Below are 14,017 nucleotides of genomic sequence, written 5' to 3'. Positions count from 1 at the left end.
TTCCTGTTAGAAAGTTCATGCTTTAAAGCTGGGCATAGTGACATACACTTATAATTCCATTAAATGGGAGGCTGAAGCAAGAGGATCAAAGGTTTGAGGACAGCCTCAGCAAGTTTTCTCATCAACCTAGCAGGGTTTTTATTTTTGAAAATCCTGTTTCAAAAAATAAAATAAGCCGGGCGTGGTAGCGCACACTTATAATCCGCGCGCCTGGGAGGCGGAGACAGGAGGATCAGGCAGGTTCGAAGCCAGCCGCGCTGGCTTAAGAGACCCTGTTTCCAAAATTAAAGTGGGTCTGGGAGTGTAGCCCGGAGGTAGAAGGGCTTCCAGGAACCCCAGTACCACCACCACCACTAATAATAATAATAATAATAATAATAATAATAATAATAATAATAATAAATAAAAAAATAAAATAGGGCTGGAGGTATAGCTTGGAGATAAAATGCCCCTGAATTCAATCCCCAATACCACCAAAAAAAAGGTTCATACTTTTTTTTTTGGTGGTACTAAGGGTGGAATCCAGGGGCTTTCTACCTCTGGGCTACACTCGCAGACCTGACCTGTTTTATACTTTATTTGGAAACAGGGTCTCACTAAGTTGCTGAGAGCCTCACTCAGTAGCTGAGGCTGGCTTCGAACCTGTGAGATCCTCCTGTCTCAGCCTCCCAAGCACAGGGATTACAAGCGTGCGCCACCATGCACAGCAAGGTTCATACTTTATAACAACAATATAAAAGACATCTCTTGAGTTTTTTTTTTAAAAAACTATTTTATTATTGCTGAAAACCAGATCAATATTCCCTATTTACTCATATGCTTGATAACAGTTAAAATATCAAACTGAAAGCAGCCTGCGGAGCTCAGGGTTGGTATTGAGTCAGAGGATAACTAAGTAAAATAGTGATAAAATAAGTCATTGTCAGAAGTCAGAGATTTTTTCTTTTCCTTTTTTGTGGCACTGGGGGTTGAACCCAGGGGCATTCTACCTAAAAGCTACATATCCAGCCATATTTTTTTATTACTTATTTTGAAACAGTGTCTCACTAAATTGCATAGGGCCTCACTATGTAGCTGAGGCTACAAACCTGTGATTTTCCTGTCTCAGCCTCCTAAGTACTGGGATTACTAGCATGTGCCAGAACACCTGGCCCTATTTTTTATTCTTTATTTTGAAACAGGGTCTCATTGAGTTGTGAAGGGCCTCACAAGTTGCTGAGGCTGGCCTTGAACCTGCAATCCTCCTGCCTCAGCCTCCCAAGTACTAGGATAAAGTAAGGGCCACCACACCAGCTAGAAGTCAGTAATCTAAGTAAGTATCAGCAAAGTCGTAAACTGGGTATGTTCTTAGTTATGTCTCTGAGCCTTAGAGTCTTGTCATCTATGAAATGCATATAAAGAATTAGGATCAGGAGTTCTATTTGGTCTCAAGACTCCCTTACACTTTAAAAAGGTAGTATGTATTATGCCGGGCGTGGTGTCGAACGCTTGTAATTTTCGAGCTTGGGAGGCAAAGACAGGAGGATCACGCTTAAGAGACCCTGTTTCCAAATAAAAATATAAAACAGGTCTAGGACTGTAGCCCAGAGGTAGAAGGGTTTCCAGAAACCCCAGTACCACCAAAAAATCCCCCCAAATAAACAAAAAAAACCCAAAAAACAAAAAAACGTAGTATTAGCTTAATAAATCCACTAAATATAACATTTTATGAAAGGTAACTATCTCTAAACCAAAATAACTCCGCAACAAAAGTAGCATTCTTTTATAATTTTTGCAAATCTGTTTAATGTCTAGCTTAATAGAAAACTGCTCGATTCTCACAAAACTTAAGCATTTCGTCAGTAACATGTAAGTGCTGGAAAACTCCACTTACACCTCTGAGAGATTAGGTAACAAATAATGAGTTATTTTGAAAATAACTGTCCTCGTAGAATACCTGGAATCCTCCTAGAATACCTAAAAAGGTTTTATGTACCACCCCACCCTATCTGTCCCCCAAATACTAAGTATGCTTCAGTAATTCTAGGAGAGCTTTCTTATACTTTTTATAACGGTCTAAATATTCATGTATCCTACTTATTAGCAGAGATAAAACAGGCAAAACAGCACCATCTGGTGAGTATCACCTTAGATTTAATACAATTTTCTACATCTATCTTATTAATACTTCCTTCAAAAAAACAATATAACAGTAGAAAATAATTTATAAAGTACTATAAATGAGACTGGAGATGCAGTTCAGTAGAATAGTATTGCCCAATATCCACAAGATCCTGGGTTCAAACCTCAGCACCACACACACAAAAATTAACAAGCAAAAATATACTTAAGGTTGGGTGTAGTGGCGCACTCTTGTAATCCCAGCATTCTGGAGGCAGAGACCAGAGGATCGCGGTTCACAGATTGCCTCAGCTACTTAGCGAGGCCATTCAGCAACTCAGTAAGACCCTGTTTAAAAAAATATGAAGAGGGCCAGGCGTGGTGGCGCACACTTGTAATCCCCGAGCTTGGGAAACAGAGACAGAAGGATCGCACAGGTTCGAAGCCAGAGACCATTTCCAAATAAAAATATAAAATAGAGCCAGATGTGGTGGCACACGCTTGTAATCCCAGCATTCTGGAGGCTGAGACTGGAGGATCGTGGTTTGCGGACAGCCTAAGCTACTTAGTGAGGCCCTCTGCAACTTAGTGAGACCCTGTTTCAAAATAAAGAATAAAAAATAGGACAGGGGGCATAGCTCAGAGGTCAAATGCCCCTGGGTTTCGTCCCCAAACCTGCAAAAAAGAAAAAATAATAAAATAAAATAAAATAAAATAAATAAAAATAAAAAAAATAGGTCTGGGAGTGTAGCCCAGAGGTAGACCCGTTTCTAGGAACCCCAATACCACCAAAAATTAAAACTAATAAAAATAAAAAATGAAGAATAAAAAAAATTGGTCTAGGGCCAGGCGTGGTGGTGCATACTTGAGCTTGGGAGGCAGAGACAGGAGGATCATGCAGGTTCAAAGCCAGCCTTGCTGGTTTAAGAGACCCTTTTTCCAAATAAAATATGCCCCTGGGTTCCAACCCCAGTACCGCAAAAAAAAAAAAAAAAAAAAAAAAAAAAACATATTTGAAAATTGAACCAAGGATGCACCATTATACCTTTATTTGGGGGGGAGGGGTGTTACTGGGGTTCCGGGAAACCCTACCTCCAGGCTACACTCCCAGACCTATTTTATATTTTTATTTGGAAACAGGATCCCGTAAGCCAGCAAGGCTGGCTTTGAACCTGAGCGATCCTCCTGTCTCCGCCTCCCAAACTCTGGGATTACAAGCATGAGCCACTACCCCAGGCCCATTATTTTGTTTGTTAATCAATAATCATTATAATGGTGTTAAAGTTAAAATTTCCTTTGAACTAAACCTGTAGCCTTAGCTTTAAAATAAAACAAAGCTGGAACTGGTAGTGCATGCCTGTAACCCTAGTACTTGGGAGGCTAAGACAGCAGGATCTCAGGTTCAAGGACAGCCTCAGCAAATAGTGAAACTTCCCTCAACCTATTGAGACCCTGTTTCAAACTAAAAGGAAAATAGGGCTGGGGGTGTAGCTAAAAGGTAGAATGATCCTAGGTTCAAACCCCAGTTCTTTTTTTTTTTTTTTTTTTTTTTTGGTGGTACTAGGGGTAGAACCCAGAGGCTTTCTACCTCCGGGCTACATTCCTAGACCTATTTTATACTTTATTTGGAAACATGGTCTCACTAAGTTACTGAGAGCCTCAGTAAGTAGCTGAGGTTGGCTTCGAACCTGTGTGATCCTCCTGTCTCAGCCTCCCAAGCGAGGGGATTATAAGCGTGCGCCACCACGCCTGGCTCAAACCCCAGTTCTATAAGTCAGTCAGTTAGAGTCTCTCTCCCCCTCCCTCCCTCCCTCCCTCTCCTTCTCTCACCCTGTGCTAGGTAGGTACTAAATAGACAATGAAAATACAAAGATATAAGCCCATTTCCTCATTGAGCTTATAGTGTAGCTTTTGCTTTTCCTCCAGTCTGAGTGTGTGTGTGTGTGTGTGTGTGTGTGTGTGTGTGTGTGTGTGTTTTATACTAGGAATTGAAACCAGAGGTATTCTATCTCTGAGCTACATACACCCCACCCTATTTTATGCTTTGTTTTGAAACAGAGTCTCACTAAATTGCAGAGGGCCTCACTACGTAGCTGAGGATGTCCTCTAACCTCCATCTTCCTGTCTCAGCCTCCCAAGTACTAGAATTACAAGCATGAGCAACCACACCCAGCTTCTGAGCACCTTTTGAAGAAATGTTTCTGTTTAGTTAATACTACTTTTTCCTAATATAGGAATTAAGCATCTCAATTTCTAGAACTAATTTAAAGTTTATCATTTATTTTTAAAATGCTAGCCATTAACTTTTACCATAACAATTTTTTTTTTTTTTTTTTTTTTTTTTGTGGTACTGGAGTTCCTGGAAACCCTCCTACCTCCGGGCTATATTCCCAGACCTACTTTTTATATTTTTATTTGGAAAAAGGGTCTCCTAAGCCAGCAAGGCTGGCTTCGAACCTGCGCAATCCTGTCTCCTCCTCCCAAGCACAGGGATTATAAGTGTGTGCCGCCACAACCGGCTTAACACAAAATTAATCTCTGTTGCTTGCACTTAAATGACAAGAACAGTATTTTTTGAGTATATAATGTGCTGAAGGCTTTAAAGCAACAAAACTAATGATAGCTGTACTGGTACTTCAGAGAAAACTGAAACCACAGCTAGGCAGGGAGGAGGAAGGGATGCATAAATAAGAAGTAAGCTACTTTATTTGTAGAATCACCAAAAAAACCTCAGGAACTTTTTTTTTTTTTTTTTTTTTTTTTTTGGTGGCACTGGGGGTGGAACCCAGAGGCTTTCTACCTCCAGTATCTACTCCCAGACCTAGTTTATATTTTATTTGAAACAGGGTCTCATTGAGTTGCTGAGAGCCTCACTCAGTAGCTGAGGCTGGCTTTGAACCTGTGAGATCCTCCTTTCTCAGCCTCCCAAGAGCTGGGGTTACAAGGGTGCGCCACCACGCCTGGTAAGAACTTAAGATAGGGGCTCTGAATCTCTATTTAAATAAAAATCTGCCCAGTGAATAGTAAAATACACCCAGCTTGCTCTCTCATTCTGCCCCTCCCTTCCTCTTCCCCCCAACCTCCCTCTCTCCCACACACACTCACCCAACACAGCCCTTAGCATGCATATAGCAAAGGCTTAGCCACTGCAGGCAGAATACTAAAGAATTCCAAATAAACAAACACATCATAATTTCAGATACAAACATATAGAGCTACCTCAGGGAAAAGACTAATCTGAGCTCAGTCACTCTCTGGTGAGACCATATGACAAATGTTACCCATACACAGAACTGAATATCATCTCAATACTTCACTCTAGAATATGGAAGAGACCCCAACAATCACTTGACATTTGAGGGAACCTCTCATGTGAAAGCTAAAATCCAAAACAAACAGACAAAAATAACAAAGAAATTCAAATGGAAACAGAGACAAGAAAGGAAAAGGAATAAAAGGGAGGGGCTTATATACAATTAAAAGCAAACAACAGTAAAATTAGAAATAAGCTACCAATAGGAGAATGAGTACATTGTGGTAAATGAAACCCCCATACAGAAGTACATACAAATTGAATAGTACCCTATATATTGATATGCATGGCAAAACTAGGCTGGAGCCTAGCATGGTAGTGCACGCTTGTAATTCCTGCATCTGGGAGGCAGGGATGGAGGATCTCTTGTTTATGGCCAGCCTCACTCAGCTACTTAGTGAGGCCCTCAGCAACTCAACTGAGACCCTGTTTCAAAATAAAGAATAAAAAATAGGGCAGGGGTTGTAGCTCAGAGGTAGGATACCCTTGAGTTCCATCCCCAGACTCAAAAAAAAAAAAGGCTGGAAGGCCAGACATGGTGGAGCACCCTTGTAATCCCAGCATTTGGGAGGCTGGAACAGAGGATCCTGGTTCACAGACAGCCTCAACTACTTAGGCAAGCCCTTCACAACTCAGTGAGACCATTTCAAAAATAAAAAGACTAAAAACTAAAGCCAGCGGTGTAGCTCGGAAGTACAATGCCCCTGGGTTCCATCCCTGTTAGTGCAAACAAAACAAAACAAAACAAAAACCTAGGTTGGAAAAGAATTAACTTGAAGGTCATGTATAGAAAACCATTTATGTCATTTTTAATACTCAAAGCAGTACTCTAAAGCGTGTAAGCTCTAAACATATAGAATTAATGAATATAGATATGAAAATGAAAATGCTAATGTAGATAGTTGTTTCTTGTGGTTAGTGTACAATGGGAACAGAAACAGGGCTTGTGTTATATTTCTAATGTCTTATTTCTTAAAATTGGTGGTGAGAATTTTTTTATTCTCTATACTTTTTTGAAAGTCTGAAATAATTCACAATGGGGAAAAAACACCCTTTTAGAGAATGTCAGAGAACTCAGTAACAGATAAATAAGGTATATTTAGATCAAACACACATCATGGCAGAAATAGCATTCCAGTCAATCAAAGAGGAGACCTAGACTTTCTTCTAGTCCATGTATCTCATCTAACATTGTGACACTAAGCATTTTGTCTGTACTAGGGATAGAAGCCTGAGGCATTCTACCTTAGCATTATATTCCCAGCCTAATTTTATTTCTTATCTAGAAACAGGGTCTCACTAGATTGATGAGAGTCTCAGTACTTCCTAAGGCTGTCCTTGAACCTGTGATCCTCCTGTCTCTGTCTCCCAAGTACAGGAATTACAGGGGGTTACCCTGAACATTTTAATAACTTCTACCAGGTTTGGTTTCTTCAACCATTAAATTAAGAGATTCAGTTATAAGTCTCTAAGATGCCTGCAGTAGGGTCTACAATCTAAATTGTGGTTTCTATCTTTAATATCTGACGTTGTGTAAACTTGCAAAGGTTATGTAAAATACAGGACTTTTACTCCAAAAGAAGTCAGTCTTCTACACAAGGTATAGAGGTATAGATGTTACCTTGTTAAGAAGGGTTATCATCTTGTCAGGCATGGTGGCGCACCCTTGTAATCCCCGTGCTTGGGAGGAGGAGACAGGTGGAGACAGGAGGATCACTTTCAAAGTCAGCCTCCCTGGCTTAAGAGACCCTGTTTCCAAATAAAATATAAAATAGGTCTGGGAGTGTAGCCCGGAGGTAGAAGGGTTCCATCCCCAGTCCACCAAAAAAAAAAAAAAAAAAAAAAAAGGGTTACCAGCTAGGTGTGGTGGTGCACGCTTATAATTCCAGCATTTGTGAGGCTGAGACAGGAGAATCCTGGTTTACAGACTTAGTGAGGCCCTTTGCAATGCAGTGAGACCCTGTTTCAAAATAAAGAATAAAAAATAGGAGTAGGTACAGCTCAGAGGTAGAATGCCCCTGGGTTCCATCTTCAGTGCCGCAAAAAAAGGGGTTACTGAAATGTATGATAGTTTCAGTTTTTTATATTTGTCTTTGGGATGTATGACATAATCACCGTTTTCATGTTTCTGTTTTGACATCTATGAGTCCTCAAACTTTAGTAGGCATCAAAATCACCTCGTTAAAACATATATTATTGAGTTCTACAGGGAGCTGGACAATTTGCATGCATTTATAACAAGTTCCAGGTGATGTTGATGCTGTTGGTCCAGGAAGCAGAGTGAGAACCTCTGCTCTATGCTTTATTTCTAACTAGTCATGACATTTTCTTCATTAGCGCAAACTCTAGAGAGGATCCTCTAGAACTTATCCTCAGGCGCCCTCAAAAGCCTACTTGTAGCAAGAACTCTGACAATTCAGTTCATGAGCATCTCTCACACTTATTATTTGATCAAATTTCCTCATCCCCAGCTCTCCCTAGGGGATACAGATCATCCTGGCCTTGCAGCAGGAAGCCTGTCAAGTCAGTCTGGCCCCAGTACTCACTTACCTCTGATGTTTTCTTTTATTAATTTTTAATCTCCACCCTGTTACTTAGCTGTAAGTTCCTATTCTTCTTTGCTGTATCTGGACCTGAGCCCAATTCTATGTTTAGTTCTTTTTCCTTATTGTAATATATCCTGAATAAAATCTCTTTTTACCACTTTAACCAATGTACCGGTCTGGCTTCTCTGACATCACTACTAATAACAAGTAAAGAGAAGAATGAAATCAGCCTGAAGAAGAGCGAGAGCCAGGCATGGTGGCACACACCTGTAATCACAGTATTTGGGAGGCTGAGACCAAGGACCACAGGCTCCAGGCCAGGAGAATGCAGTAACTTAGTAAGCCCTGTTTTGTTTTTGTTTTTTGTTGTTGTTTATTTGTTTGTTGAGGTACTGGGGATGGAACGCAGGGGCAATCTACCTAACAAGCTACACCCCCAGCCCTATTTTTTATTCTTTTATTTTTTAAATAAGTCTCATTAAGTTGCAAAGGGCCTTACTAAATAGCTGAGGCAGTCCTTGAACCCTGATCCTCCTGTCTCAACCTCCCAAATGCTGAGATTACAAGCCTGTACCACCATGCCTGGCTTAGGGAGTCCCTGTTTTAAAAATTAAAGTTTAAATTTAAAAATAGGGCTTGGGATGTAGCTCAGAAATAGAACATATCTGTATTCAATTTCCACTAACACACACACACATACGCACACAAAACAGAGTGGGGCGTGGTGGCACATGCTTGTAATCCCAGCATTTGGGAGGCTGAGACCAGAGGATCAGAGTTCAAGGACGGCCTCTGCTACTACTTTGCGAGGCCCTTTGCAACTCAGTGAGACCCTGTTTCAAAATAAAGAATAAAAAGTAGGGCTGGGAGCATAGCTCTGAGGTAGAATGCCCCTGGGTTCCATCCCCAGTACTGCAAATAAATAAATAAATAAATACAATTTTTTAAAAAGGGCTAAGAGATGTATTTCAAAGGTAGATTGCCCCTAGGTTAAATTCCTAGCAACACACAATATTTATGTTTTATATGTATGTAGTGTATATATATTTATATATAGTGTATATGTTTTATATATATAGCTTATATATAATAAAACATTTATAAAGATAACTTTTTTAAGAATAAATGAAAAGACCACTTAGAAAATTATTAAGATATAAAGTAAAATTTGACTTGGAAATTCAATCACTTTAGTAAATGACTAAAATATCAACTTGCAATCTCACTGCAGCTCTACAGAGGGAGCTAGCATCACAAAGATCAAAGTCATACTAGACCAAACTTCAAGACCATCTGTGGGAAACATCAGATGTCAAATCAGTAACATAAGCTCAGATTATCCTTCATGAATTTACCTTAACAACTGGCCAACTCAAAATAAGAACAAACAAAATGCTATGTGGTGACATTCCAGTTCCAAGAAGGTAAATCAAATAAATTCATTTACTGCGTTAATAATTTAGGGGTTTTGTTTTTAAATGTCTTGCTACTAAGATATCCTTTTAAGTAAAATAATCTCTTGGTCCTTTGACAAATCAAACTAGCCCATATAACTCAGATTTAGTGTAAAAAATATTAATTTCAAAATCTTTTAATTTCTTCTGAGAACAATGTGGGAAAGCTCCATTAAGATACAGAAAATGAAGGCTTCTTTAGCCATTTTGTTGTGGAAAGAAAACAAGCAGATTTTTCTCAGAGAGGTCACTACAAAATTTATAGCATTTGTATGATTTGTATATCATGAAAAGCCAAGCTTTGAAAACTTCTGAATAATCCTCATATATTTCCTTGCTTTTTTTATGAAGATTATTTCATCTCTATCTTGATACTGTTTATAATGATGATATGACTACTATATTCCATCTCTCAGCAAAACAGGAGGTGAAGGGAGAGGGTGCTCAGTTTCTCTATCTAGCATGCTATCCAAAATGAAAATCAAGTTATAGATGACAACAAAACTCTTGTGCAAAATTAATTTTATACTGCTGGTACTGGCATGGGTATCTTCTACTTAGGGTGGTTTGGAAGGATTTTTGTGAATTAAGTTCTCCACAGAGATGATTCAGTCACACATAAACATGATTTATATATGAATCAGGATTCAATGCCATTGTGAGTATTAAGAAATAAGAAGCTAGGAATGGTGGTGCTCACCTATAATCCCAGCACTTGAAAGCTGAGACAGGAGGATCACAGATTTATTATAGAAATGAACCTTATTGGTTTTAGAAAAAGCTAGGTTAAGTTAAAGAAAAAAAAAATGATCAGAAGGAAAAGGCACAATGTAATTCTGATGAAAGTTACTAAATTTAATCTTTTTTTCCTATTTTTGTAGTACTAGAGGCCTAATGCCCCAGCCATATTTTACTTATTTTTTCTTTCTTTCTTTCTTTCTTTCTTTCTTTCTTTCTTTCTTTCTTTCTCTCTTCTTTCTTCTTTCTTTCTTTCTTTCTTTCTTTCTTTCTTTCTTTCATTTATTTTTTGGAGTATTGGGGATGGAGCCCAGGAACATTCTACCTCTGAGCTACACCCCCAGTTCTATTTTTATTCTTTATTTTGAGACAGGGCCTAAGTAGCTGAGGCTGGCTATGAACCCCTATCCTCCTGTCTCAACCTCCCAAATGCTGGGATTACAAGCGTGCGGCCACACCCAGCCTATTCTTTATTTTAAAATAGTGTTTCATTAAGTTGCCAGGGCCTTGCTAAGTTGCTAAGGCTAGCCACAAACCCATGATCCTCCTGTCTCAGCCTTTTAGGATTACAAGCAAATGTCCAGCCGAACTGTATCTTTCAAGAAGCAGATAGGCATGTTCAACTACTGTAATGAAACCAAGAAGGGAGAGAGTGTGTTGTTAGCAATGTTACCACCTCTAAGAGTTCCCACTGGTTATTTGTGCCTGGGAGTCTGAAAGGGGAGGTGGACTGAGAATAGGTAAAGAGAAGTCGGAATTCTGCCTGTACCTTTGTGTCTGTCCTCTAACCAATTGCTACAACTTTGGAGTAAAATAATTACTGCCTCTCTTGTGTTCCCAAAACACAAGAGTGCTTGCCTAGCATGTATAAGGCACTGGGTTCAATATCAATAATGAAAGGGGAAAAAACCATTTACAAACACCTGCTTTACAGACACAGCAAAATGTATACAGCCTAGGGTTTCATAAACTTACAGTTCCTTGTGCTTGTCTTCAGCCAAGATTTGGTCATTTGGTTTCAGAGAATATCTATAACACAAACAAAAACATACTGATCACATAAACACAGAAGTACTTTTGCCTCAGTAGACATGACTGAAGTATCATAGTCAGCGGATCCCTACAAAACAAGCACTACTGCACTGTTCCAGATTTCTGACTCAAAAGATAAAAAATCAAGAATACCCAGCAGAAGAGAAACCAACTTGACCATACTTTGAAACATATTACTTACTCTGCAGTGAGTCATAAAAAATATTACTCTCACCCAGTAGTTAAAATTCAACTACTACAGCCAGGCGTGGTGGTGCTCGCTTGTAATCCCCGCGCTTGGGAGGCAGAGACAAGAGGATCATGCAGGTCTGAAGCCAGCTCCGTGCACTGGCTTAAGAGACCCTGTTTCCAAATAAATATACAAAATAGGTCTGGGAGTGTAGCCCAGAGGTAGAAGGGCTTCCAGGAACCCCAGTACCACAACAACAACAAAAAAAAAAAAAAAAAAAAAAAAAAAATTCAACTACTACACAAGTATTTAAGTGTTCACAAATAAAATAGTTATTCATTCATTAAAAACACAATGCCATGTCGGGCATGGTGGTGCATGCTTGTAATCATAGCATTTGGGGAGGCTGATACAGGAGGACTGCAGTTCACGGATAGCCTCAGCTACTTATAAAGGCCCTTTTCAATTCAATGAGACCCTGTTTCAAAATAAAGAATAAAAAAATAGGGTTGGGAGTGTAGATTGGAGATAGATTGCCCCTGAGTTCAATCTCCAGTAGCACAAAAAAAGAAAAAAAGAAAAAAAAAACTCACGGTGCCAAGTATGTAAAACATTGTACGTAGTTATATATTATAAACACCAGTACTGCAAAAAAAGGGAAAACTTTTTTTTTGTAATATTGAGGATTAGACCCAAGACATTCTACCTCTAAGCTACACCCCCAGCCCTATTTCTTATTCTTAATTTTTGAAACAAGGTCTCACTAAGCTACAGAGAGCCTAAGTAGCTGAGGCTGTTCAAGAACCCAGAATCCTCCTGTCTCACCCTCCCAAGTACTGGGATTACAAGTGTGAGCCACCATGCCCAGCCAAGAAGGGCAATTTTTTTTTTTTTTTTTTTTTTGTGTGTGGTACTGGAGGTGGAACCCAGAGCCTTTCTACCTCCAGGCTATACTTCTAGACCTATTTTATATTTTATTTGGAAACAGGGTCTCACTAAGTTGCTGAGAGCCTCACGAAGTAGCTGAGGCTGGCTTTGAACCTGTGCAATTCTCCTGTCTCAGCCTCCCAAGCGCGGGGATTACAAGTGTGCGCCACCATGCCCGGCTTAAGAAGGGCAATTTTAAAGACAAACATTGCAACATGATTGAATAATTTTACAGGGGAGATTTTTTGTATTTTTTGCATGCACTTCACATCTGAACACTTCTTGGGGGGGGGGGGATGCTGCAGATTAAGACCACAGGCATTCTTTTTTTTTTTTTTTTGACAGTTTTTTTATTTTTTTCGGGTCTGGGGATGGAACCCAGGGCACTTGACCTCCGAGCTACACCCTCTGCCCTATTTATTCTTTATTTTGAAACCGGGTCTCACAGAGTTGCAGAGGGCCTCACTAAGTAGCTGAGGCTGTCCACAAACCACGATCCTCCAGAATGCTGGGATTACAAGCCTGCGCCACCACGCCGGGCTTGACCACAGACATTCTATCCAAGCTGTACTCCCAGCCCTATTTTATTTTTTATTTGGAAACAGGGTTGCACTAAGTTGCTAAAAGCCTCACTAAATTGCTGAGGCTGGCTCTGAACCTGTGTTCTTCTTATCCCAGCCTCTCAAGTACTGAGATTACAGGTGTCTGTCATTATATGCCTGGATGACATATGGATTCTTCTAAAAGCTCACTGCATGCCTATGCTTTCTATTTTAAAGTCTGACTATTGCTAGGCTGTTACAGTAAAGTGAATTTTTACTTCTGCAGCAACAATAATAATTAGTTTTTAAAGTTTTATCTTTCAGCATTAAGTAGCCCAATGCATTTATCATCACAGCCTTTTTGCAAAGAACAATTTCACAGATATCCTCCATTATGTTAACAAGGAATAGAGTAAGAAGGAATAATATCTGGCTTCCCCAATTTTGAAATTGTATTTTTCAGGGTTATCCAGAGCCTGAACCAATAGGATAAATATACAAATATAAAAGAAAATATATAGTAGGGAATTGGTTAACAACAACATCGTAACAGAGAGAAGTCCCACTACAGCCCATCTGCAAACTGGAAACCCTGAGAAGCCAGTAGTGCGGTCCAGTCCAAGTCAAAAGACCTCAGAAGCAGGAAAGCTAATGCTGCGACGCTCAGCCGGAGAATAAAAGCCTGCGGACCAGGCTGGGGTAGGAGGGTGGCACTTATATAAATAAATCCTGGAGTCCAAATACCTATGAGCCTGGAGCTCTTATGTCCAAGGCAACAGAAGAAAATCCTGTTTCTGCTCTCAGAGACCAATTTATGTTCTTTGTCATCTCCAGGCCTGTGGCTGATCAGATGGTACATATTCACACTGACGGTAAATCCTTCCCACCCAGTCTGTTTAGACTCACACACTAATATCCTCAAAAATACACCAAAAATAAGACTTTGCCAATTTTCTAGGTAGAAGGGTTTCCAGGAACCCCAACCACCAAAAAAAAAAAAAAGTCAACTACTCTCACTCTTCACAAAAATAAGTATTTTTACTTGCAAGGATTATTTTTTCTTTCTCAATTACCATTTCATTAATTCTCTCATCCCTCTTACTGTAATGTTTATCTAGAGCTAGGAAAAACCAAGGCAAACCTGTCTTGTACCTATTAATACATATCTTCCGCTT

At 39.6% G+C, this 14,017-nt stretch overlaps 1 protein-coding gene across 3 annotated transcripts in view; it reads right to left on the bottom strand.

Moving 5' to 3' along the window:
- ADK (adenosine kinase) overlaps positions 1-14,017 on the bottom strand; it is a gene marked incomplete at both ends in the record, with an annotated part of 558,240 nt that overhangs the window by 474,679 nt on the left and 69,544 nt on the right. For all 3 annotated transcript variants that reach the window (XM_080694398.1, XM_080694396.1, XM_080694397.1), the window contains one exon: positions 11,127-11,180. In XM_080694398.1, the coding sequence (XP_080550524.1) occupies positions 11,127-11,180 (54 nt within the window). The remainder of the gene's footprint in view (positions 1-11,126; positions 11,181-14,017) is intronic.

This window comes from Muscardinus avellanarius, assembly GCF_963383645.1.
Source record: "Muscardinus avellanarius genome assembly, chromosome: 4".
In the NCBI taxonomy this organism is placed as follows: domain Eukaryota; kingdom Metazoa; phylum Chordata; class Mammalia; order Rodentia; family Gliridae; genus Muscardinus; species Muscardinus avellanarius.
The sequence above is the reverse complement of the archived record's forward strand: the minus strand, read 5'-3'. Positions and strand labels throughout refer to the sequence as shown.